The sequence below is a fragment of the Silurus aristotelis genome (genome assembly GCF_946808225.1).
Source record: "Silurus aristotelis genome assembly, chromosome: 21".
Lineage (NCBI taxonomy): Eukaryota > Metazoa > Chordata > Actinopteri > Siluriformes > Siluridae > Silurus > Silurus aristotelis.
The window spans coordinates 14,118,967-14,145,524 of NC_139594.1; the positions used below are offsets into that span (position 1 = coordinate 14,118,967).

At 36.9% G+C, this 26,558-nt stretch overlaps 3 protein-coding genes across 3 annotated transcripts; 2 read left to right on the forward strand and 1 right to left on the reverse strand.

Moving 5' to 3' along the window:
• Positions 1 to 406: 406 nt before the first annotated feature.
• Positions 407 to 10,180, forward strand: bmp8a (bone morphogenetic protein 8a). Its single transcript, XM_083523740.1, has 7 exons — positions 407 to 974; positions 2,583 to 2,775; positions 4,353 to 4,501; positions 4,642 to 4,833; positions 6,258 to 6,337; positions 7,104 to 7,214; positions 9,192 to 10,180. The coding sequence occupies exons 1-7, from the start codon at positions 470 to 472 to the stop codon at positions 9,339 to 9,341; spliced, it is 1,380 nt and encodes a 459-aa protein (XP_083379866.1). The 5' UTR covers positions 407 to 469; the 3' UTR covers positions 9,342 to 10,180.
• Positions 10,181 to 14,369: 4,189 nt separating this feature from the next.
• On the reverse strand, positions 14,370 to 17,452 carry LOC310716248 (zinc finger protein 706). Its single transcript, XM_083523260.1, has 4 exons — positions 17,314 to 17,452; positions 15,310 to 15,453; positions 15,041 to 15,158; positions 14,370 to 14,928 (listed from the first exon to the last, which is right to left on the reverse strand). The coding sequence occupies exons 2-3, from the start codon at positions 15,442 to 15,444 to the stop codon at positions 15,063 to 15,065; spliced, it is 231 nt and encodes a 76-aa protein (XP_083379386.1). The 5' UTR covers positions 15,445 to 15,453; positions 17,314 to 17,452; the 3' UTR covers positions 14,370 to 14,928; positions 15,041 to 15,062.
• A 1,185-nt stretch (positions 17,453 to 18,637) lies between these two features.
• On the forward strand, positions 18,638 to 24,644 carry psma2b (proteasome 20S subunit alpha 2b). The gene is made up of 8 exons (XM_083523274.1): positions 18,638 to 18,757; positions 19,248 to 19,324; positions 20,129 to 20,261; positions 20,459 to 20,581; positions 20,753 to 20,834; positions 20,937 to 21,010; positions 21,782 to 21,839; positions 24,367 to 24,644. Exons 1-8 carry the CDS (start codon positions 18,717 to 18,719, stop codon positions 24,481 to 24,483), a joined length of 705 nt encoding a protein of 234 aa, XP_083379400.1. The 5' UTR covers positions 18,638 to 18,716; the 3' UTR covers positions 24,484 to 24,644.
• Positions 24,645 to 26,558: the final 1,914 nt, after the last annotated feature.

The window sequence follows — 26,558 nt, forward strand, 5'->3', positions numbered from 1 at the left end:
TATTTACTTTTTCCTTAGACATTAACTTCCCATTTTGTCCTAGTCTTTACTCAGCACCTGCTCGTTACTTAGCTTTATTCTGGCTCTTCTAAAGTCACACTTTAAAGTACTGGAACGTCTTAAGAAACTGTTTGGTTTCCTTCTGCACTGCCAGAACTTATTACTCCTGCTGTGGTGTGTTTCACTGTTACGCTCCATAAGTAAACAGAAGATATTACATGAGACGGAGAGAAACACAGGTTTATTCTGGAGATAACAGGACACAGACAAGAGGCTAGAAAAGTTACGTCAAAAGGGAAGTAAAGAGTTCCCACTGAAGGACTGACAGGGAGACTGTTACTCTTGAACACAGTTGTATGAATTCAAGGACAGCTTGTCTGGTTAAGTCATTTGAACCTCATGTGGACTGAAGCTGTCTAATAGAAAGTACATTTTCAAGTATTTTCAATTACCTTCAAGAGGTAAACCAATGGACGGCCAGGCTACTATCCAGAGCAATGAAGTTGCAGGAAGATGGGAGCTCCTGGTCCGATATGTGTCCCTGCAGCATGGAAGTAAGAGGAAAGTCAACTGTGGGAACAAAATCACAGGTGGACAGTGGGTCTGGATAGTGACCATCATTCTCCCACTATGCATGTTTGCTTGCGTTTGTGGTCAAATGGAGGGGATGATGCATTCGAGCTTTCGCAGGCTAAGTGGCCGTGAGAAGAAGGAGATGCAAAAGGAGATTTTGTCCATCCTGGGACTCCCAGGACGGCCTCGTCCACACCCGCCTCTGCGTCCACCCTCGTCTGCTCCACTCTTCATGCTGGACCTGTACCATGCTGTGTCTGCTGAAGAGGAGGAGAGCCTGGGTGTGGGCTTTATTCCTGAAACTGTCAGTCATGCTGCATTGCCCACCCTGAGCACACACACACCACCACTTGGCACTGTGGTCAGTGAGGCAGACACCGTCATGAGCTTCGTCAACCTGGGTGAGTGACAGATCAAATGCTGTTGTTTGCATCAAAAATTTCTGAAAAGACCTGGCCATAGATAAGTGCTAGTTACCAAGTCTGCATAAAGCTGTTGATTTATTAGCTTCAGTTCTGCTGCAATGCACATTTTTACAAAATCAACTGGAGTCCTTGCTGAGAGTGTACTATACTGTACTGTTATTACCAATATACTACTCTGTACCTAGAATAGAATGGAATACCAATTTTCTTGTTTGTAATGGAAGCCTAAAGGCAATTGCTAAGGCAAGCAACAACTATCCCTTACCCTACACCTTTCTGTTCTTTACTCAATACAGGGAAATGTTTTACATGTGTTCTTGTTTGTGTTGAAATGCTCTCTAAATATTTGGTTTACTTACAATTTCCTGACTTTGACTTGATGATAACTGGAGTTTTAGACTTTACGTTGGACTCAGATTTATTTTTCATGATTTTTACCAGCAATATCTTACAGCAGTATCCACACTTTCCCCATTAAGGACTGAAAACGAACTTGACTAAAGGAACATCGGGTTTGAATATCGGGCTTAGGTAACTTGGTTGAGGATTGAGGATTACTTGTGAACACCTTGTCCTTTTTGATTGGTCTCATATTTCATCATTCCATCATTAGTGTAAAAACACATCACTGTCCGTTCCAAGACCAATTAAATGCAATGCATGTGGTAGAGTAGACAGTGGTACAAGAGGTTTTATATGGCCTAGAGAACCACATTATCTTTCTGTTATCTCTTCCTGTCTCGTCGGCGAGACGATGCTTAGATGTCTTAAAATTGCAATTAGCCATGAGTTCTCAGCGACCTCCTCCCTTTATCTATGTCCCGTGTCTTCTTCATGAGAGGATATCCGTGTTCTCTCATTCTAATCATCATTGCGCTCAGCATGTGTTCAGCAATAAGTGTGCTGCTTTTTTGGATTCATTTGTAAGGACTGAAAAGAATTCTGATAAGTGTGAACGCATAAAGCAGAATTAGTGATTGGGACCTTGTATGCAATTTGAGGAAAGGCCAGGAGGCATATGATGATGCTGAACGCGCACAGCTGTGCAGAATTACAGGCTACATTGCTAAGCAGAAAGAGAAGCAGGGAGAGGAAAATGAAAATAATGTTAGGCACTCCTCTAAAAATACACTACAGGGCTGTAATTAGTGGTTGTGTGTTGAGTAGCAGCCGGCCCCACAGAGCCTCTAATTACCCTATAGCGCAGCCATGGCCATGGGTGTTAGTCTGCTCCACAGACCTCTACAAGGACAAATGTTCATCTTTTTCTCTCTTTATGCTCTCATCATCCCATACACTCTTTCGAGAAGGATTCTTAATCTTCCCACACCTCTGCTGTTAGCATGTTAGCAGAATCACCTCTTTCTTTCTACGGTATATTTTGTATATAGTCTATACAGCTTACCTTTTCTTCTTCTCTAGATAGTAATCTCATTCTCTCTCTCTCCCTTAGAAGATGAATCCTCCCGCATCACTCTAATTCTCAGTCTTTTTTCTGCACCAGTATCTTCTATATTTGGCTGGAAGCCAGGACCTTGCTTTTAACAAGCACACAGTTACTCTTGCTCTCTTTCTGTTCTTCAGTGGAGCACGAGAAAGATCTACTCCAGCCTCGGCCCTACTGGAAGGAGTTTCGTTTTGATCTGACACCGCTTCCTCAAGGAGAGACAGTCACTGCAGCAGAGTTCCGCATCTATAAAACGCTGACTGTGGGACAGAGAGCTAACCGTACACTCCATATCTCTGTCTATGAGATCCAGAGGGAAAAAAGATACAGGTCACAATCTAATCTTTTTTCCCCAGTGCATGTGATTCATTAAACACACACACACACACACACACACACACACACACACACACACACACACACATACACACACACATTCTTAAGAATTTTTTATATAGCCATGGAATATTCTACTTTAATATTCTATTTTAATAAATAAAAATTATTTATATTGTTTAGATGGTGAATTTTTTTTCTTACATATTATAATTGTGCATTTAGCACGATTGCTGCCATTACAGCGCCAGGGTCTGCAGTTTGATCTTGAGCAAGAGTTGCTGTTTACCACATAGAATTTATAGTTTATACTTGTGTATCAAATGTAAAATTATACATCAGAGTTTCCATTTGTAGATCACAAAAAACAATATTAACTCAATAATTACCTGTAGCTAATAGTTGTTGCTTATACTCAAATATTTTTTTACTTATAGCTCCTTAACTTATCGCAAATTATAACTCAGAGTTTGTAGTAGAAGTTCCCATCCACAAATTTGACCTAAGCATTTCTAGTGTGTCACACAAATTTTACCTCATTGTTTCTACTTGTAGATCACATACACAAATATTACCTTGGTGTTTCTACTTGTAGCTCACATTCACAAATTTTACCTCAGAGTTTCTAGTTTTGTATTACACTTAAATTGCACCTCAGAGTTTCTAGTTTTGTATTACACATAAATTACACCTCAGAGTTTCTAGTTTTGTATTACACTTAAATTACACCTCAGAGTTTTTAGTTGTAGCTCACACAAACAAATATAACCTCAGTATTCCTAGTTATAGCTCATATTCAGAAATTTTACCTCAGAGTTTTTGTGTTGTAGTTTTATACCTCAGAGTTTTTAGTTGAGGATCACACAAAACCTCAGATTTACCTCAGAATTTCTAGTTTTAATTCACAGTCACTTGTTTTAGATGTGTACAGATTATACTAACTCTTATATACTAACTCTTATATATTCCTTTATATAATCTTTTGTTTGAGGTCTTTAAACAGAGCCTTTAGAAAGGTTCTCAAACTGTGACTGAAAGAATTCCGGCATTTTCCGAAATGTTCTCAAGGACATATTATAAATCTGAATATACTACTCTAAAAAATATATCTTCAATATCCTTTATGGTTTTCACTTTCTAAATGATTGTACTATTAACCTTTATAATAGTCAACTTCCCTGTTCTCCACAGAATCTTAAAGGTTTCCACCAGGAAAAAAAATATAAATTAATGAATAAATATATATACATAGAAGCTTATACAAACAGAAATATTTTCCTTGTTGTCATTTTATTGCATAACTTTTATAATTATTAGTTAAATAATAGTAATGAAAATGTTATAGTACACTGAAAATGTTGAAACATTGACAAACAGGAAAAGCACTATTGCTCTGGGTTCTACATAGAACTTTAAACAGCTCCTTAAAGGAGACAAACCAAAAAATCCTTCAGATGCTAGGTTCTTTTGTGTAAAAAAAAAATAATAAAAAAAAAGTTATTGTTTACGTTTAAGAAGCAGTAAATATCTGATGCACTTTATTAAACATGATTTTGCTGGTGTAATTTTAGGGAGCCTGAGCTAGTCTTGTTGGACATGCAATCAGTTCCAGCCGGCCTGGAGGGCTGGCTAGCCTTCGATGTAACCTCTGCAAGCAACCACTGGCTTCTGCATCCACGAAGCAACATGGGCATTCGACTGTACGTGGAAACGGAGGATGGTGAGGGCTTATTAGTTACTGAAAAACTAAAAAATTAAATAATACACAATAACATAGGCTTCGTGTTAAATTCATGTTAAATGGTAGTTTAGGATGCCGATATCTGTTTATATCTTCACTGTGCTCTTTTCCTATCTCAGACCGCTCATTATCTGCTGGCTGGGTGGGTTTGGTTGGTCGCAGAGGGCCACGTTCCAAACAGCCTTTCATGGTGACTTTCTTCAGAGCCAGCCAGGCCCCCTGCCGTCCACCTCGCGCTCTCAGACACAACACACAGCGCAGGAGAAAAAACAAAAATGATCTTCCTCACCCGAACAGGCCAGGTTTATTTGGTAAGGACAACTGAATATGTTTTCGGTGTATTGTTTAAGCTTTAAACATATTAATTAACAGATGAAGTAAGACTCAACTTAATTCTGTTTGACTTGTAAAAAGTATTTTTACAATATATATATATTTACACAGTATGGACACAATTTATTTTGATTAACTTTATGTATCTTATATTACAATATGTATTTGACAACCAGTCAAGTAATTATAATAAGTACAATATACTATATTCTATATCTATAAAGGGCCTGATGAATAAATTCCACCTCCATTTTTTCAAAACAATTTCACACCAAACAACGCTGTCTGCTCTGCTTTACTTCACCTATCCTCTTACATCATAATTTGTATTATTTCCTCATACCATCTAGGGGAGTTTTTCGTTGCCACCGTCGCCCCAGGCTTGTTTATCTGGGATAAACACACATAATTCCCTTTAATTCTTAAGTTCTTTAAAGCTGCTTTGAGACAATGTCCATTGTGAAAACCACTATAGAAATAAATTTGAACCTACTTTGACCTTAAGTTAACAGAATCGTTAGTGCTCCTATTTCTCCGTTTGCATAAATTAGCCTAGTAATAAACGTAAATGGTCATGTGCAAACTATAAAAATAGCGTTTATTTCTTACAAAATGCTTCCAGGGCTGTTTCTAGCCTTTTTGGGAAGCTAGGTGAGATTCCTATTGCCCAACTCCCCCATGGCTCTGCTATTCCACCATACAAATTATTCGCAACCTTCCATAAAAACTAATTTATTAATCATTGCAAAACTGCCTAAATTAAAGTATGTAAACATGGACTGTATATTAAACCTCAGCAAAAAAAAAACAACAACAACAAAAAATAGCTAAATAAATTAATTGAGCAATGACGAAGGCAGGAGCAGGGGGTGTTCACTTGCGCCCCACCAGCTGGTTACACCCTAGGCGACCACCTAGTTTGCCTATGCCAAGAAACCGTGCTGTTGTTTTCATCTCTTTATCTCCCAGTTAGATAACAACCTTTCTAAATTGTTACTACATAACAGTACATGAATTATGCATTTTTCATAAATATTTTAAAGCTGCAAATGAAAGACATAACAGTACAATAAAATGTAGTGTTAGATCAGTCTATGCTTAATAGCAGTTAATTTTCCAATAATCAGTAAAGCCAGTAATCAGTACAAGTATGATGAAGTACTATTTATATTAAGGAGATGATTAATGAGTTGTGGCTTAATTTTCACTCACATGTTGAATTCTACAGACTTGATAATTATTATTTTGGTGGTGTGCATTCTGTATTCAAAATCACATCATACATTATTATCTGATGTCTAAACTAACACTTATACACAGCAACATAATTCAGCAGCTGAACCTTGATGTCATAGGCGTTACAATTTGTTGACAAATTGTGTCTTTATCGATTTCTTTTCAGACCATACTCCTGTGAGTAATGGGAGACAGGCCTGTAAGAAGCACGAGTTATATGTCAGCTTCAGTGATTTAGGTTGGAAGGTAAATATTTTCACATCTTCTAAATTAAAGCTATGCAAATAAAAAAAATATATTTGCCAAAATTACTGTCATCATATCATTACATCTGTGGTAGCGGCACATGGTATGGGTTTTGATGCAAGATAGGCAGGCTTGAGTATTTTGTAAACTGGACTTTTCACACGCAACAGTTTACACAGAATGATGTGAAAAAACAAAAAAACATCCAGGGAACAGCCTTTTTGCAGCCTGAAATTCCCCACTGATTTGAGAGGTTAGATGGGAATAGACTTATTAGTAACATTAACATACAGGCTATTGTAACTCAAATGGCCACTTTTTTACAAATGTATTGAGCAGAAAAGTATGTTATAAAGCATAACACATTGAACCTTGAGTTGAATTGTCTATAATAGAGAAAGACCACATTGGGTTCCACTCCTTTCAGTCAAAATCAGGAATCTGAGACTACAGTCTGCACAGAGTCAAATATTTGGAAACCAAATTGGCAAGAAGTTGTTTGAGTTTTTCAATTTTCAAATGTTTAGTTTCTAAAATACTCAAACCAGCCACCAAAACCCATGTCAGGGTCGGAGTCAAATTTTTTCTTGATATGTTTGATATGAACATTAACTGGAACTCTTAACCTGTATCTGCATATTTGTTGCACTGTGGTGTTGTGAATTGTTGATTGGATAATTGTATGAAAAAAGCAGGTAAAGCAGGTTATCATATAAAAGTGGCTTCTTCTAAACTCATGGTTTTTGTTGTTGTTTTTTCCCATCAGGATTGGGTTTTGGCTCCACCAGGTTATTCAGCATATTATTGTGATGGGGAATGTGACTATCCACTTGGTTCCTGTATGAACGCTACTAATCACGCCTTGATCCAGCTTGTGGTTAGTGCATTTAACATCAAGCCTTATCCACTATATGACCACACAGTCACCATCACCACAGTCATATTTACTTTCTGAGCTAGATTTTCCTCTTACATATACATTCCATTTATAAATCAAGACTAAGATGCACATATAAAAACTGCACTAATAATAGGCAGTAATGTCAGAAATTGCATTCTTTTCTGTATTTTTAATTTTTTTTTGTTGGTATTTTTGTATGTTTGTAATGATGTCATTTTCTACACGTTTGGGAGGTTAGTTGTATATGATTTTCCCTTTGAAACAACTATAGTTAAAAGCGCTGTAACAGAAGGATAAGCACTATAACAGGAAGAAACTGGATGAACGGCTTTTCCAGCTTAATAAGAGAATGCTATTGTAGTAGGGATTATGTGACTAACACAGGGGATCACATACAGTACCTCTCCCTGCAAGCATAGACACATAGGAAATTTGATGCGATGATGGACTTTGTCGAAAGATCTGCTTCAAAGTGGTGCAACAGTTTAAGCATTCACCCTATAATCAGAAGATCCTAAGTCTGATAATAATATGTCAGAGTATAATAACCCAGCTCCTTAGTAAGCAGAGGTGGCATTCCTCTTTTACCTGAGTCACACAATAGTCTAAGCTCATGTTTTTCCTAAACTCTTTCATCTATGCCACTACTTAATCAGCAGTTCCATGGGATATGACAGATTCGTGTATTTAAAAGAAAATGAATGAGCATCCCAGATTAGTTGTAACTGATTAAATATGATACAGCATTAGGATTCTGCATTTGGTGCTTACATCTTTTTTTTTTGATGCAGCTGTAAAAAAAAACAAAAAAAAACAAAAAAAACCCAGCAACATAGCACACCCATAACAACACTCCTCCTAGCTAGTATCATTCAATTTATATTTATGGCATTGGGCAGATGCCCTTATCCAAAGCAACAATTACTTTTTTTTTTGTTTTATGTACAACTAAGCAGTAAAGGGGAAAGCGCCTTACTCACGTTCCTTGGTGGTGCTTAGGTTTAAACTCACGACTTTCCAACCAAAAGTCCAAAACCAGTCTAATATCAGATAACTAACTAAAATAGATTGCTGTATTGATTAGATTTATTATCAGTAGTTAAGGTAATAAAATAAATCTTATATTATGTTAAATATCCAAACAGCCAAATTATTATTTCTATTTATATTGCAACATAGAAATGTTGGCACTTTAAATCATCCTTAAAGCAGAACTTCCAGGCGGTGGAGGTGTACCTGGTCTAACTCATCTTGTAAGCCTAATACCTAACGCCTAACCTGTACTGCACACAATACTGTACAACACAAAACAACATCCTTAGCACAAGAAAATTCATTCATTCAAATGCAGATGTAATAATGTGTCTTAATATGCACAATCAAAAATAAATAAATCTGAATATGCTAATGGCAGCTCTGTATTTGTCAACTGTTCAAAAATGTACTTCATGTGTCAAATGTTTCGCAATTTGAATATTATAAATGTAAACAAACTGTAGGCCTTGCTGAGCTTCCCATTTTCTTTACAGCTCCACACTCAGACAGAAGCTACAGTCCCCCAGTGTTAAAGCACCATGTGTGCAGGATATCATATCACCACCTCCTGGTGGATTTAGATTTCTGCTCTTGAGCCTTCGGACTCACAAAGTCACCAGTAGATGATCACAAAACTGAAATGGATGCAAAAAGTCTTCAGTGGCATTTTACTTCTTGAAATGGTTTAGTATCTAGTTATCTAATTATCCAGTGGTATCATTGTTTCTTGTTAAACCGTGCCCAGGAATAATAATAATAATAATAATAATAATAATAATAATAATAATAATACAAAAAACTGATTGCTTTCTTTTGTTCATCCTGACAGTAGAATAAAGGGTCACAATAAATAGAAAATTAAACAGAACTACTATAAGTATCTAAATTACAGATAAAGTGACTCCCTTTCATTTGCAGGTTCACCTTATAAAACCTGACGAGGTACCTAAGGCCTGCTGTGCACCGACCAAACTCAGCCCCATCTCTGTGCTATTCTACGATGACAACAACAACGTAATACTTAAGAAACATCGAAACATGGTGGTTAAGACGTGCGGCTGCCTATAAACATGTGTCTCTGTCTTATTAAGTGGTGCCGGTCTACCACTGTCCCCTACTGCACTATATATATATATATATATATATATATATATATATATATATATATATATATATATATATATATATATATATATATATATATATATATATTTCTCCTGGTGTAAAAAATAAGCTATTTTCATAACATCCATTCATTGCGATTTGTAATAATTGAGAAAAAAAAGTCAAGATTTCCACTGTAGTGTAACGTTATAATGATTATGGTTTCATCCTAACACCCAGTAACCGAGCAATCATTACCGATTATCAGAACACATTCAGCTCACTGTAATAAGTTTAATTGTGCAGAATGTCTTGCTAGCACTTCATGTGAGTGAGACGGCCAGCGTGTGTGTGTTTATAGTGTGTTTTGTAGGTGGAATGAAATGCTTTTATATTATTAATATAATTTAACTAACATGGACAGCTAAAGACGTGTGTTCTTATTTTCTTATTGTAAACTTCAAGTTTTCTAGTATCTTCAATTTCTGTACACTAAACTAAAACACAAAACTCACAGCCTGAGGTTGTATTTTATTGCATACTTTGATTGGACAGATAAACAAAATTCAACAATTTATGATTTGTTATGTAATGTTCACAACATTTGCTGTCTCTTGACTTATCGATTGATTCTGTGACTGTCAATAGCCTACAATAGAAGTACAAAAGGAAAAAAATAATAATTTGAATCTCTTTCTTTCTCAAAATCTTTGTCAGTCCGTGCAAAGCGTTCTGTGTTTTATACCGCGATTGGTTTTCAGATTGCATTGCATTAAATAAAGTATATTTCTTAAATTCTGCTACTTGCGATTGATCGTGTCACTTTACTAGGATGTACCCCATTGCTGAGCACACATTGTAATTGTGTTTTTTTCCCATGCTGTTCCAGGAAATGGTTTAATAATGTAAGGCCGGTTTTCCAGATGCAGATTATGCCAGTGTTAGTGTCTCGACTAAATTGCACTGCCACTGGGGAGTAAATACATAAATTCTCAGTCTACAGGAACTTGGGTTCATTTGTGTTCAGAAAAGCATCCAATGTGTCAGTTATGCCACAGTAAGCATAATAACCGGACTTGGATAAATAGATGCATGAGCTATGATCTACAGAAGTCCTAAGAGGCCATGCATAATATACTATTTTTCTCTTTGTTTCCTCTTAATTTTCTCATGCTCTCCACATAACAAAAGTTGTTTTCTTGTTATCACGATTTAAATTTCGCGCGATCCTGACATCAACATTGTTTCCTCGTGATCACGACTGCATTTTTCGGTGTATTCGGCAAATAATCACGTTTTAGAGGCAGCAGCATCACAGCATCATGGATGATCGCATTTACTTTGATCAGGGACAGTGATGGACAGAAACGAATTAAATGTAATTCGTTACTTTACTTAAGTCAAATATCTTATTATTCACCTACATTTCACAAAATCAGTCGTTTAATTGATGAGGGGATAAAAACTTAACTGTTTAAGCACATAGCAGGCCACCAATCAAAGTAGAGCGTGCGTCCTTTTGTCGTGGACTCCCCTCAATTACTTATCTCATTATGAGGAGAGTAAAGTCTAATGCATATAATGAATTAGGCTGATAACTGTATATCACTCAGTTTATTATAATGTGTGTAGCATCAAATCAATTATATCTTAACTAGTCTAGTTGGATTGTAGTTAAAACAGCACTTATATATTTGGTTACCTTTAATTGAGGTGATGTCATAAAGGTTTTCTGTGATTGAAGGAGAATCTCCAGTGCAGCTTAAAAGGCTCCTTTAAAAGACATTATAAGGATATAGATGCTGTATGTATCTTATGGCTGTGATCAGACAAAGAGTTTTATGTTTTTTTGTTTCTGAGACTTTGATAAATTGTGCATAATGACATGAATTTAATTGTGCAATAAATGCATTTAGCGTGAAATTTCTACATGAAAGGAAACTATCCGAAATCTATTGATTCCTGAACTGCTCTAAAAATATATTTTACTCATCCATTGACGTAGCTGAAGCAGAGAGGAGCTTTTTAAACTGAAACTCATCAATGGGGACGTTGGGTCATGGCGTGGTTCACTCAGGGCGTCATTCAAGTGAGAACCACTATTGCCAGTTGGTGGTATCTACTGAGCCACCAGCATTAAACAACATTCTTTATCATGGCACCTGTTACAGGGTGGATATATCAGGCAGCAAGTGAACATTTTGACCTCAATGTTGATGTGTGGTAAAAGCAGGAAAATGGGCAAGTTTAAAGATTTGTGTGAGTTTGTGACAGCTAGACGACTGGGTCGGAGCATCTCCAAAACTGCAGCTCTTGTGGGATGTTCCCGGTCTGCAGTGGTCAGTGTCTATCAAATGTGGTCCAAAGAAGTAACAGTGATGAACCGTGACAGGTTCATGGGCGACTGAGGCTCATTTATGCATGTGGGGAACGAGGCTGTCCTGTGCAGTCCGATCAAATAGACTGAAGTTAATGCTGTTAATGCTCAAAGGGTCAGGACTGTTTGTGCAGCAAAAGAGGGACCAACACAATGTTAGGCAGGTGGTCATAATGTTATGCCTTTTCAGTGTACGCCAGAAAGATTCACAAGGCCCGAGATTTTTTCATGATACAATTGTCATTAGAAGAGAAAATTAAGGAAAAAGAAAAGAGAAAACAGGGAAAACAATATATAAAAGTTTTTTACGATTACTTACACACTAAAATTTTAAAGATCACACAGTTAGTGAAAAATTACACTCAAGGATCGAAACCTCAGCAAAGAGATGCACAACGAAAAGCACAATTTCAGCCTTACACTTTTTGTAAAACATTACAGATATTGTTTTGCGAAACACTAATCACACTCCTCTACAATAAACACAGAAATCTAACACAAAGTCACCTCTTTGCCATTTCAAGGCACTGCTTTCTAAAATACCAACCGCTATAAGCCAGTTGATCGTCAGATGTGTACACATAGGTGCATAACTGTAAACTCAACAATCATGTGTAAGCACTAGCAAAAGGTAACAGGTGATGGGGTGAGACAAAGAGGTAGACCTGGTGGAGGATGTGGACAAAGAAGACGGGGACCAAATTTATCAGATGCACCATTGCCCACATCATCAGAAACATCATTGCTAGAGAGCTATTTTGAATGTCTTGGGCCAACGTGGAGGCAACATCACAATGTGTGCTGCAATCACACTGAATAGGGTCCTCCACTGCAATGCCAAGTTAGGTCTTACAACACGGCCCACAAGGTATGGGGACAAGGTATGTTGCACCAATCTGCTCTGGTCCAACACTGGTTTCACCTTCCTGAAGCCCATTGAAGAGTTTTTGGCACAGTGTTGGAAGGTTTACGATCTCCAGCTCTATGGCAAAATACCCCTCATTCCAGCCATGGAAAAGGTCTGTGACCTAATTGATGCAGAGTTGGACTCACCTTTAAGAAGATTCTTCTCTCGCTGTTTTCCGAGTGAGAACATCACCAGTGATGTCGATGAAATGAGCTGGGCAAAGAGATAAGGCTTGGGTTTTTTATTATCATTATTTTATTTTTTTATTATTATGCTTTTGTCTCCACAAATTATATATTTTTATTTATTATTTTTATTTGTCTTTTTTTTCCCCCATGAACTGTATGATATTTAGAATGTTCTGTTTTTTTGTGCAAAATGCAACTGAATGGTTTTACATTGTGGATAGAAATAAATATTTTTATCAAGATGCAGTACTGGTCTTGTGTTGACTGTTTCTTTAATATATTCATGTACATAACTGTAACAGTATCCCTGAAAAAAAATCAAACTCCGACTATATCATTGAGAAATTTGAACTTTTACAAGTGTGAAAGATTCTGAACAGCAGTGTGTAAATGAATCAGAGTCGTATTGTATGAACCTTTAGTGTCCCATACAGTGTAAAAATTGGGTTTTGTTAAATTATAGTAAAGTTTTAAATGAAGTGTTTCATTTTGAAAAAAAGAACTGAAGTGTTTTGCTATTTGTGTGTGGATATGTGAATTGTGTGGAGTGTTTTGACAAAATGAGCCTTGTTTTTAAAATTGTGCTTAAACTGTATAATGTATGACCTCTTAGGACTAATTATCAGTATGGAACCTGTTTTTTTTTTTTTTCTTTAAGCACTGGGACTAGCGAAAATGACTTTTGACATGTTCAGGGTATAATTTGTTTCTTCTCTTATTTACAGAGCTCAGTACACATTTAGCAAAACAGAATAGTTGTTCAGTTAACACTTATATCCCACAAGGAGAGCTGAAACACAACTAAAGGGCTCTACATTTAGGAAGAATGTACTATTTTATAGACATACGGTTTATTTTCTGCATACAAACTAAAACAGTGAGCTGTAGCTGTAAACTCACTTGAGGAAAGCTGTGGCATAACCTCTCATGTTCCCATGTTTGCAAGAACACTGCTCATGTTTGTTGTGAAACATCCATGGATCAGTTCCTGTGATCTCCAACAGCTATGAATAATCCCCTCACCAGCCTTTTTTTTTTTTTCCAGAAAAACAAAGCTGGTCATAGTACAGAGAATCCAGAAATAATACCGATACCAGGGTTTCCATTAGTGTTAAATCAGTGTCTTTTTACTGAATAATCACCATCATCAGATGGTGCTTTCCACGTATAAAAGGTTAAATATTGAAGACAGTTTTGGGACATTATTCCAAGGCCACCATGACAGGAAATGTCGTGTTAAAGAACCTGAAATGTGAAGGACAAATATTTCCTTTATTTTTTTTCCCCATAAAACATTTGCACGAGGAGATCAAGCCTGGTGAAGAATTATGATAAAGGACAAAGACCAGCATTTATCCATCTGACTCAGATGTTTAGGGAATGGGCGTGAAATTTGATCCGTTTCCATCCAGCAACTTGTTGTGAAGTCAAAACTGCTTCCAGCTCTAATTAATTTCCCTGAACATCTCATGCAAAAGCACACTACTACACAACTCTGAGGTGATCACAAAGACACGGAGTGACTATATGCTTACACATTTATTGAAAACCTTAGCAAAAAATTGAGAATGAAGTACACGTTAAGCAATTTCAGAGGCTCTATTCAACACCCAGAGTACTTTACAAGAGCAATTGTTTCGATTCGTGGATTTTTCTTCCCTCCCACATTTGAATTCATAGAAGCCAATCACAATCTCGGCTAATATTTCACACGGTGACGCCAATTCCTAATATGGCTAATTTTTTACAGAGCATTATTGAATCGTATGCACCAAAGAACACGTATGCATCTGCATTCGTATGAATTTTAAAGTGAAAATGCACAAGAGAGAGAGACGGACATTAACCAGTGGTGGATAAACACTACAGGTTTTGACAGAAGGTTGATAATGAGGCTGTTAGAGCACACCAAATCTGATGGTATGCCCAAATAAAGAGAAATACATATAAAAATATAAAATCAAAGGGTGCTGGTGTGCTTTAGTCCATCATTAAGTCTCCTGTCACATCGAATCCAGAGTCTGTTTCTAGGAGTTGAATCAGTTGGCCAAGCTGAATCGAATCATTTCTCCCCAGGGTCTGGAAATGACACCATATATAATGAGAAGCAATAACAAAACACACAGAACATGAGATACACTTGCAGTTGAACTTCACACACACACACACACACACACACACGTTGCTTTACCCCAGATGGCTCCCAGAGTATTTTATGCCTGAACATCGGCCAGCTCAGGGGGCATAGGAGACTTAGGATGTTTACTCTCAAAATGCTGCTTGAAAGTCTTGGGGTCAGGCATCTGTGTCTATAAAGAGAGGGTGAAACAAACCAAAGAAAATTAGGGGGGGGAAAAAAAAAAAAAAAAAAAAAAAAAAAAAAAAGCACATTTACACATCACATTTTAACAGCCCTGTGTTTAATGTGCGAGAGCGATCAGTATAACTGTATAAACTCACCCTGCAGACAGGACATGTGTGGACGAGTGCTGCTTTGGCAGCCGTTTTCTGATCGGCTCCCTGCGACTTTTTCTTCTCTGCTGCCTTTTTGGCGTTTTTCTGCTGCGACTGAATCTTCTGCTGCCCTCGAGCCATTGCCTTTGCCTGTAAACATCAAATCCAGAAAAATGAGGACTAAACCGCACACAAAAACTAGCCAGGTGCAAGTGTGGTACATAAACCACCATTCTTCATCATAAAACCCAATCCATCAACCAAACTTTATGAGATTTAGGATAATGAGTAACACTGCATAACAAGCATTTTGTGTGTGTGTGTGTGTGTATATATATATATATATATATATATATATATATATATATATATATATATATATATATTTTTTTTTTTTATATAGTTTTTATACTTTATTTATCTGCCTTTTTCTTTTTCCACCCAATTTTATTCCCTCATGCCGGACCGTCATAAAAAGCGTTTCAATGCATGTCGTACCCTGTATGTATGTGTATGTGAAAATAAAATTTGATTTGATCACGTAGATGCACAATTGCAACACAAAATCCTGGTGTGATGTTTAAAAAATAAAAAAATAAAATAAAAGAGAAGACAAACAAAACAAAACCAATAAACCCACACGAAAAAAAAAAGTAAATTATGAATGCTATAGTGCTCTATAGATTTAAAAAACTATATATTTTTTCAAGATTTTATAAGTGTTGTTAGATTGGATTCAACTTTGTGATCCTTGAATATAAATACAAGACCAATAAAATGCAGTTAGCATCTAACCAGGAGTGCAAATATCAATCTATATAAATAAAAATAATATAAAAACATTCAATAAAGGTGTAGCTAAAAATCTTAAAGTGAACGAATGTTTTCTAACATGCTGTTAAAATGAGGGCCGTATAGAGTCTGATTTGAACACTTAACCGGTTTATTAACATTTAACCAGTCTTTGGTGGAGATCAACTGGGATACATTATTAATAAAGGAAGAAACAAAAGATGAATTTAAACCAACTGAACCAGTGTCAATTTTCACATCATATCAGCGTAAGACAGCGTCATAAACAACCGATACGCTCCACACCATCAGCTCTGTCAGTGTCATCACACCGTCTCATCAAGTGGCCAGAATACACCTTCAACTTTATAGGGAAATTATTCCACACTCTCATTCTGGTCTCAAACTCCATTTATGAGATCTCACTTCTCTTATCTTTAATAATAATCACCACATTGATTAATATTCATGAATGTGAAATGTTTTAATTTAATCAAATAAAAGGGGAATTATATATATATATATATATATATATATATATATATATATATATATATATATATATATATAAATAAACAAACACTATAAGAGAGCTTTTTAGTTATTCAAACATGAACTAAATGTTTAATCCCAAACTTAAAATCGTAATGTTTGTTATATAATGCTGAAATAATACTAACTTGATGTGTTGGTGGAAAGTTTAGGTATAAAACAAAGACCCATAAATATCCAGAATATAAAATGTACACAGCTTTTAACTGAACAATTGGATTTAATTGGTGAAGTCGGGGCTCTGCCCAGCTCCTGTTCAACTAAACCATATGTGAGGAAAACCACATGAATCACGTTAAAATTTCACATCTATATTCACTTTAACACCCTCCTTAAAGCTGAGACGTGTGTGTGTGTGTGTGTGTGTGTGTGTGTGTGTGTAATCCTCGGTGTGGGAGTGTAATGAGACTGAACTAGCTGACGGTGAAGAGAAGGAGAAGGAGGAGGTTAGTGTGCTGAGCCACTCAGCCAGCTGGTGAGCCATCTTCCCTCCGCGCCCGACATTACCATCCCGCCTGCTGCACTTCTCCCAGCCCTCTGTAATCACGTGTCTCTCCATAAACACACCGCAAACCACATCACGAACACTTTAGTACAATCATGTCATAAATCCGAGCTGTGGGATAAAATATTAATTTCAGTTTAATATTGTTTTATAAACAATACCTCTGCGATTCAGAAGGCGAGCCTGCCGGAGGGACGACGAGGAGGAAAGCGGATGACACACATTCAAATTCCGGTCCAGGAAAATAACACAATAAAAGTCGCGGACTTTTCACCTTTTATCGACTGAACACGATTATCTATAGATGACGTTTGAAAGTTAGACAAATTTTCAACGTTAAAACAAACAATCAATCACATATGATTATTATTAGTAGTAGTAGTATTACTATTATTGTTATTATTATTATTATTATTATTATTATTATTATTATATTTGTTACTTAGTTTTGTTTTTTCTTTTGTTCACAAAAACACATATTTCTATACCTTCAGTGTCCTATCTGAGTCAATCCATCACTTAATACCATCATTACGACGCCACGGCTATAGAAACCTTCAAGGTTTTAGAGAAACGCAGTATAACACAGCGCTGCATCACAGACAGGAATCTCATACAGTGAGAATGAATGCATTACTAAAGCAAGAAACCCAATAAACACAATGAATTCAACACATCTTTCACTGTAGCCACAGCTTCACCACCACATTCATCATCTTTAGCTGTAGAAGAAGAAGAAGATTGATACTAGCTGTAGTATCAATATTAACCTCATAAAATGACCCCAGGTTTCTGTGCATTTCTGTGCATTTCTCTGGGGATTTATAATTTAAAGCAAATTGTGTGTTTTTGTGCAAATTCTATAGGAAAGAAAGTGCAAGGTAGGAATGGTTAATAACAAAACTTAAAAACTGTTTGAAACTGTTTTGGGCGACTTTGCCTCATGACGGCCAGCCATTTATTTAACTCTGACTGCCATTGTGGAATAATAAAACAGCTAATAAATCTATTCACATATATTTAAAAGTGTGCAGTTTGCTACAGATTCAGGTTGTGAGTTCTGATTAGTGCGCTCTTAATGGCCTTACATCAATACGTAATGTGACAGAAATGAAATCTGATTGGATTGAAACTCCAAAGTAACTTTTACTTGATGGCGCAGCACCAGCACACCTGAGAGAAACACTATGAAATGGAGAGAATAGACTTGAATATTTTTGGGAATAATAAAATATTCTTGTACAAAATATATTAATATAAAAGTCATTCTTTTTCATTCAAAACTCAAATTTAAGTGATTCAGAGTTTAGTTTAGGCCAGCAGAGAAGGCCTTGCTAACACTGATCACCCACGACTGATATTAAATACTGCTTTCTTTGTTTTATATTATATTTTATTTGTAGGTCAGTTTGATAAACTGATATATATAATACTTTACATTTATTATATTCCATGAAGAGAAAGGATTTACTAAGACTGAGGCAACACTTTTATTCTTGGCAGAAGCAGGAAGTTAAAACCCGGAAGTTGTTATTGAGCGTCTTCACACTGGAGGAAATAAAAAATGGCGGAGCGCGGATACAGTTTCTCTCTTACTACTTTTAGGTAAAGTGTTGATTGAATTACAGTTTGGGGTTTATATTTATCTAAATTACAGTATATGCGAGAACGCAGTGGCGTATGTAGGTGTGTGAATGAGGTGTGTTTGTGTGTTGTGTGGATGTGAGGGAGACGAAGCTGCTTCGTCACTCTGAGCAATCAGCACACTAATGGCTGGAAACTGAAAGCCCTGAACACATCTTCTCGATCAGATTAACGAGTTGAATAATGGACGAATGCTGTTATTGGTGATGTTCTCAGTAGGTGTTAAAAGCGTGATTGGAGATCAGGATCCCGAATGTGGACATCCTGCATCTTTTAGTGTTTTCCAGCTCCAACTTATTAAACTTCATCTCAGGATGTGCTTTTAATCAACTATTTATTCGGATACGGTATTTTGAGAGAGACAATAAGGAATCCATGTTTTGTCTTAGTAACCTTTGATGAATTTAGTACATTTGCCTGATTGTGTGAAAACTGCTTATTTTCTCCACAGCCCTTCTGGGAAACTGGTACAGATTGAATATGCCTTGGCGGCTGTGGCAGCTGGTGCACCTTCTGTAGGAATCAAAGGTAAGTCGTCGTTGTCTGATGGGTCTGGGTCTGATCCGGCCAGAGTGGATTCCTGACCAGAGGTGGAAAGTAACAAATTACATTTACTCATGTTACTTTAATTGTGTAGTTTTTTTTTTGTGTACTTCAGCTTTTTAAAATCTGTAATTTTACTTTTATTTGTTTTGTTTGAAGTATTAGACTTCACTACATTTCAAATCATATCTGTTACTGAGTAAAAAAAAATAAAAATCTATCAATGAAATTAATGCAAGTGGGGAAAACAATCGTGCCCAAAAACTGGTTGATTGATGGGCGGAGAACAAACTCTCTAAACTTACAAAAGAAAGAAAGAAAGATCGAGACGGACATGACCGTGATGCGGTGGAAAGCGAAATGCCATCGAATTGAAAGTTGTTCAGTGTGTGCGCTCACTGTCTGAATTCTGCATCCGTATATGCGATTACTTTCTTTATCGTAAACGACTTGATAACTGGAAAATTGTTTTGCCTGTGAAAGGGCATCACATTACACATGTCATGGATTGTAGTGTTTTTTAGTTTATTTCATTTGATTTATTCTTTTTTTTTAATTGCACTTTAATTTGTAAAAGTGCCCCTTTTATTCTAAACACTAGAAATCCCCCCCCACCCACCGTAAAAAATACATAAATAAAATAAAAAAAAGTCTCATGGAAAATTTGACTCTGAATAAATTATGAATAAGCTCCTTTTTTATTTTCACTTGAGTAGATTGTTAGACTGGACACTTTACTTGTACTGTTTACTTGTACTTTACTGATTTCAATTTCTCCCTGCTGTTTAGCATCCAATGGTGTGGTGCTTGCAACAGAAAAGAAGCAAAAATCCATACTTTATGATGAGCAGAGCGTCCACAAAGTCGAACCAATAACTAAAAATATTGGCATGGTCTACAGCGGGATGGGTCCTGACTACAGGTAGTACTAATCACTTTATTAAACATGTGATCAGATCTTTTACAATAATATATATAAAAAAAAATTATAATAATAAGTGCATATTCGTGTCAGTTATATCACGGCCAGTTTTTACCCAATTGAACAAAATCATTTTGAACAAAACCATTACCTATGTCCCATAATCACATGTGGTTTTGTGATGCTTTTCTTGACAGGGTTATGGTCCGGAGAGCCAGAAAACTGGCCCAGCAGTACTTCCTGGTTTACCAGGAGCCCATTCCTACAGGTCAGCTAGTGCAGAGGGTGGCCTCAGTCATGCAGGAATACACACAGTCAGGGTACGTACACTGATCTTCTTATGATTATTAATGTGTTCTGTATAAAAATGTAATATTGTACGCATCTTAGCACCTTGTAAATACTTATTAGATTTAGCAATTGACAATTTGCATCTGCTTATTTTTGTTTTTGTAAGCTTTCATTTTGTACTTTTATAAATTGTTTTGTAGGGGTGTACGGCCATTCGGTGTGTCTCTGCTTATCGCCGGTTGGGATGAGGACAGACCGTATCTCTTTCAGTCAGATCCTTCGGTAAAAACCCCCACACGTATTGTTTTTATCTGTTTAATTGTATTTTTATTTCAAGTACATATTGTATGAATTCCAACATTTATCCATGTGCTCATGTTACAGGGTGCGTACTTCGCATGGAAAGCCACGGCAATAGGAAAGAATTATGTGAACGGAAAGACGTTCCTCGAAAAAAGGTAACGGTGTCAGCACATTTTGCTTTTCATTACAGCCAAGGAAGTGTAAGCTGTTGGGAGTAAAGTTTTATATTGAGAGCTCTTACCGTATACAGTACGTAATACGTATACCGTATATATTTTTAGTTTTGTTTGTTTGATCTCTCAGGATTAGATCTAAATTCTAGCTTATTATGATTCTTTAAATTAATTATTTTGTTTTTAATTTTGATTCTTTCTTTAATAATGTATTTTTTTTATAATTTTTTTTTTTACATTATTATTATTCCTTTTATTAAATCCTGCAGCTCAGTCAGAAATATGTATTCCTATAAAATATACAAAATAGTTTTGTATTCGTACACAATATTGGGGGAACAACTCTTTCACCCATATGTGTTTTTTCCCTAAACATTATTTCATGACTTTACTAAATCAGCAGAAATTGCCACACTCCAAAATCTAGGGAAACATGTTCCCAGAAGAGTGGAGGTTATCCAAACAGCAAATGGAGACTAAATACGGAATAGGATGTTAAAAAAAACACGAATGATCACATAGGATGTGTACAAGTTTCTGGCCATGTTCTGTACTTGCAATTTTTGTATACACAGTTTGGCAAGTAATTTCTAGAATGTGCAGGTTGTGGAGTCACTTGTCCACCTTCTAATAAAGTAATTGTAGTGATACAGGTAGTGATACATGCTCACTCCACTCACATGCAATTTAAAGAAGAAAAATCTTGTATAAAAAATGTCACACGAGTTATTGTTGCCGTTTCCTTTGTTCCAGATACAACGAGGACCTGGAACTTGAAGACGCCATACACACAGCGATCCTGACCCTAAAGGTGCAATACAGCTGTACAAAATGATTTGCTATTCTCCATTTAAAGCAGTGGTGGCTGAAGTACACAGCATGTAGTTGAGCAAAAGTAGAGATACAGTAGGTAAAATATTTTTTTACTGACTCCAGTCAGTAAAAGTGCTCCCTTTAAACTTTCACTTGAGTAAAAGTACAAAAGTATTTACATTCGAATGAACTTAAGTATCCAAAGGACTATGATTTATTATGGCTATAATGTTCCTATTATAATTTTTATCACAAGACCGTTGCTTAATCAACTCTCTGTGAAAGATTCTAATGTCCTCAGCACACAGATCTGTTAATAGAATAATATTAATGAATGAAACACTTATTGATATCTAAAATTATCACAAGCCCCAAACCTTCTCTTCAACGACTTAAAAAAAAAATCGTGCAAATAAGGCCACAGGTGTTGTGGTGAGTTTAAGTCAGGAGTGTCTTCCATCATTTATTCTTCTCAAAATGATCTGTTTGCTGTTTAATGCTGAACTGAATGCTGGTGCTCAGTAGACACCACCAACCGGCAATAGTGGTTCTAGCTTGAATTATGCAAGAACCACTTAGTTAGAGCAGGTTAGGGTTAGTGAGAGCGGTTTAGTTAGACCGGGTTAGGGTTAGTTAGTTAGAGCAGGTTAGGGTTAGTTAGTTAGTTAGAGCAGTTTAGGGTTAGTGAGAGCGGTTTAGTTAGAGCAGGTTAGGGTTAGTTAGTAAGAGCAGGTTAGGGTTAGTTAGTAAGAGCAGGTTAGGGTTAGTTAGTAAGAGCAGGTTAGGGTTAGTTAGTAAGAGCAGGTTAGGGTTAGTTAGTAAGAGCAGGTTAGGGTTAGTTAGTAAGAGCGGGTTAGGGTTAGTTAGTAAGAGCGGGTTAGGGTTAGTTAGTTAGAGCGGGTTAGGGTTAGTTAGTTAGAGCGGGTTAGGGTTAGTTAGTTAGAGCGGGTTAGGGTTAGTTAGTTAGAGCGGGTTAGGGTTAGTTAGAGCGGGTTAGGGTTAGTTAGAGCGGGTTAGGGTTAGTTAGAGCGGGTTAGGGTTAGTTAGAGCGGGTTAGGGTTAGTTAGTTAGAGCGGGTTAGGGTTAGTTAGTTAGAGCAGGTTAGGGTTAGTTAGTTAGAGCAGGTTAGGGTTAGTTAGTTAGAGCAGGTTAGGGTTAGTTAGTTAGAGCAGGTTAGGGTTAGTTAGTTAGAGCGGGTTAGGGTTAGTTAGTTAGAGCGGGTTAGGGTTAGTTAGTTAGTTAGAGCGGGTTAGGGTTAGTTAGTGAGAGCGGGTTAGGGTTAGTTAGTTAGTGAGAGCGGGTTAGGGTTAGTTAGTTAGTGAGAGCGGGTTAGGGTTAGTGAGAGCGGGTTAGGGTTAGTGAGAGCGGGTTAGGGTTAGTTAGTTAGAGCAGGTTAGGGTTAGTTAGTAAGAGCGGGTTAGGGTTAGTTAGAGCAGGTTAGGGTTAGTGAGACTGAACACTGTTTCACAGACGGCACTTTGATATCAGACAGCGAGTGAATTTGAAATAAAAAATCAGTTGGAGAGCTACTGTAGATGAATATGACCTCGGGCAGTCTGCTTATTGAACATGTCAAATTTAAATGCTGCAGGCTCCATTTCAGAGTTCTATAGAAAGGAAGACTATGGAAATCCCTGAACGTAAAAAAATTGCGCTGCAGAGAACGAAGTCTGTGGGAATCCCTGCGAATCCCTGACGCCAAAAAGGTACCCAGTGCACCAAAAAAGTGACACCAAGAGATCCTGACGAATGCGCCCATATGTGACGAGTTGAAATTGAGAACGTGTTTGTTTAAAAAGAAAAGAATTACGTGGACGCCCCGTGCCGCTGCTCATGTCGCCTTTGCCTAAATACACCGTTGCCAAGCGCATTCAAAACAAGCTTCTAACTCGACACTGATTGGTAGTTTCTGTGAGCTTCTCCAGTTACATTTTTATCCACTCATAAATAAAAAGGAACCACTGATTTTGGTTAAAATGTAGTTGAGTAAAAAGTACGATATTTGACTTTGAAATGTAGTGAAGTTAAAAGTCTTCCCAAACAGAAATACTTGAGTAAAGTACAGAGACCAGAGAAAAACTACTTTATTACTGTCCATGTCATGTCAAGTTTATTTCTATAGTGCTTTTCACAACAGACATTGTCTCAAAGCAGCTTTACAGAAATCAACAGTCAAGGTGAACGATGTGCATTTATCCCTGATGAGCAGCCGTTCACTCGGTTAAAGTGAATTCATGAATAGTTTGTATTCTACAATGCAGTACATCAGCAGATTTTATATTCAGGAGCGATAAATGATTGATATGTTAAATACTGAAAGCGTTTAGATCCTTCAAACACGTCATTTATCTTCACCTAATTTGATATTAAAAATATTTTAAATGTCCTTCTTTTAATGATTGACCTCTCTCTCTCTCTCTCTCTCTCTCTCTCTCTCTCTCTCTCTCTCTCTCTCTCTCTCTCTCTCTCTCTCTCTCTCTCTCTTTTATATATATATATATATATATATATATGCATTTCCACAGGAAAGTTTTGAGGGACAAATGACCGAAGAAAACATTGAAGTGGGCATCTGTAATGAAGCTGGATTCCGAAGACTGTCACCTGCTGAAGTGAAGGATTATCTTGCAGCAATCGTATAAAAATCCTGCAGCTGTTCAGAAGTGTGCTTGTTCTTTTCCCATTAAAAAACAACAACAAAACTACACTTTTATAATTCTGACTAACAGCATTTTTATTATTTGTATATCGTCTCTGCTTTGTACAAGACCACGAGCAATAAACCGATAAATGTTACCACTCAGTCGGTGTTGCTGCTCAGTTTATGATAAATGCAGCAGATTTACACTTGTTTGCACAACAATTATAAAGATAAAGACTATAATGGGGTCCTGATAACACACGGCTGCATACAGCAGTTTTACAGCAAGAGGATATCAGACAGTGGTTTGTTTGACATTAGAGGAGCCATAAACAATTAAAAAAACATGCAATATACATCAAATTTAACGATTATAGAGGAAAATTCAATTTAAGTTTATTTCTATTGCGATTTTACAATAGATATCGTCTCAAAGCAGCTATACAGAATGTAAGCCTGGGAAAACTGTGGCTCAGATGGTACGAGGAAGAAACCTTGAGAGAAACCAGACTCAAAAGGAGAATCTGGGTGACACCCAGAGTGTGTTTATAAATCATTAAATCACCGGAGCGTGAGACATGAGCACAGAGAGATTACGAGTGTTAAAAGGACATTAGTCTTAATCAGGCAGTTGGAGGTGTGGAACCAGGAGTTCTTGAGCAACTCATAAATTAGCTCAACATCTGAGATCATTATAGATTCAACACCAACTCCTCAATGCTTATGGCATGTTCTAAGAGGCCATGCATTACCATTCTTTCCTGTTTTCTCATGATCACAACTACCTTTTCTTGCGATCTCAACATAGTTGTTTTCTTGGGATCACAACCTTTTCATGAGTTTTCTCCATGTGCCCACATGTGCACATTAGCGGACGTGGTTATTATCCATGATGCTGCATCTAAAAAATTTTTAGTGATCAGTACTTAACTTTTCTGTGTATTTGGCATAAGAGCGTGATCATTATCATCATCATCAACGCAGCATTACGGATAATAACGTGGACTTGAATGTCGAGATCATGAGAAAACAAGAAAGAATAGCGTAATGTCCGGACTATTAAGCGCACCCAAATATAAGCCGCACCCACTGAATTTGACAAAGATTTTAATTTTGAACATAAATAAGCTGCACCTGTCTATAAGCCGCGGGTGCCTACACTGAAACTAATGAACTTTACACAGGCTTTAATGAAAGACAGTGTCTGTTACACGGCTTGTATCTAAACAGAAGCCTACCAAGAAAGTCAATGTTCACTGTCTTCCTCCTTCCTTTCACAACTATTTCTCTCGGGAGTTTATCTTTTGGCATCGTCGTGCGTTTAAAAATCATCATCGGTGAATCTTTTCTCCCGATGCTGTGCAGCTCAGAACACAGGTGAAGTGTGTGTTTTCATGGCAGGTTGTTTTCAGCGTGACGAATGATTCGCATTTCCTGTTGACAGTCCGAGTGAGCGGCAGGTCAAACGTCAGAGGAACATCATCCATATTTATGATGTGGTGCGGCCTGATTCAGTGGGAGCGCATCTGATTTAATATAAAGAGTTTCATTGGTTCACCTGAACCCTTTCCGCAATTTCACCGAGAAAAACCCAGGAAAAATCCATAAATTAGCCGCTTCATTGATTAAGCTCAAAGAGGGGTTCAAAGAGTGGGGGAAAAGTAGCGGCATACAGTTAGGAAAATAAGTATTTGAACACACTGCTATTTTGCAAGTTCTCCCACTCAGAAATTATGGAAGGGTCTAAAATTGTCATTGTAGGTGCATGTCCACTGTGAAAGACATAATCTAAAAAAAAATCCATAAATCACAATGTATGATTTTTTTAACTATTTATTTGTATGATACAGCTGCAAATAAGTATTTGAACACCTGAGAAAGTCAATGTTAATATTTGGTACAGTAGCCTTTGTTTGCAATTACAGAGGTCAAACGTTTCCTGTAGTTTTTCACCAGGTTTGCACACACTGCAGAAGGGATTTTGGCCCACTCCTCCACACAGATCTTCTCTAGATCAGTCAGGTTTCTGGCCTGTCGCTGAGAAACACGGAGTTTGAGCTCCCTTCAAAGATTCTC

Bases quoted from the DNA above. Each gene is read 5' to 3' on its own strand.
- bmp8a (XM_083523740.1), top strand. From the start codon at position 470: ATGGACGGCCAGGCTACTATCCAGAGCAATGAAGTTGCAGGAAGATGG. The intron at 4,502-4,641 runs GTGAGGGCTTAT...TTCCTATCTCAG, and splicing joins GTACGTGGAAACGGAGGATG to ACCGCTCATTATCTGCTGGC. The intron at 6,338-7,103 runs GTAAATATTTTC...TTTTCCCATCAG, and splicing joins TCAGTGATTTAGGTTGGAAG to GATTGGGTTTTGGCTCCACC.
- LOC310716248 (XM_083523260.1), bottom strand. From the start codon at position 15,444: ATGGCTCGAGGGCAGCAGAAGATTCAGTCGCAGCAGAAAAACGCCAAA. The intron at 15,159-15,309 runs GTGAGTTTATAC...CTCTCTTTATAG, and splicing joins ACACATGTCCTGTCTGCAGG to ACACAGATGCCTGACCCCAA.
- psma2b (XM_083523274.1), top strand. From the start codon at position 18,717: ATGGCGGAGCGCGGATACAGTTTCTCTCTTACTACTTTTAG. The intron at 18,758-19,247 runs GTAAAGTGTTGA...TTTTCTCCACAG, and splicing joins TTCTCTCTTACTACTTTTAG to CCCTTCTGGGAAACTGGTAC. The intron at 19,325-20,128 runs GTAAGTCGTCGT...CCTGCTGTTTAG, and splicing joins ACCTTCTGTAGGAATCAAAG to CATCCAATGGTGTGGTGCTT.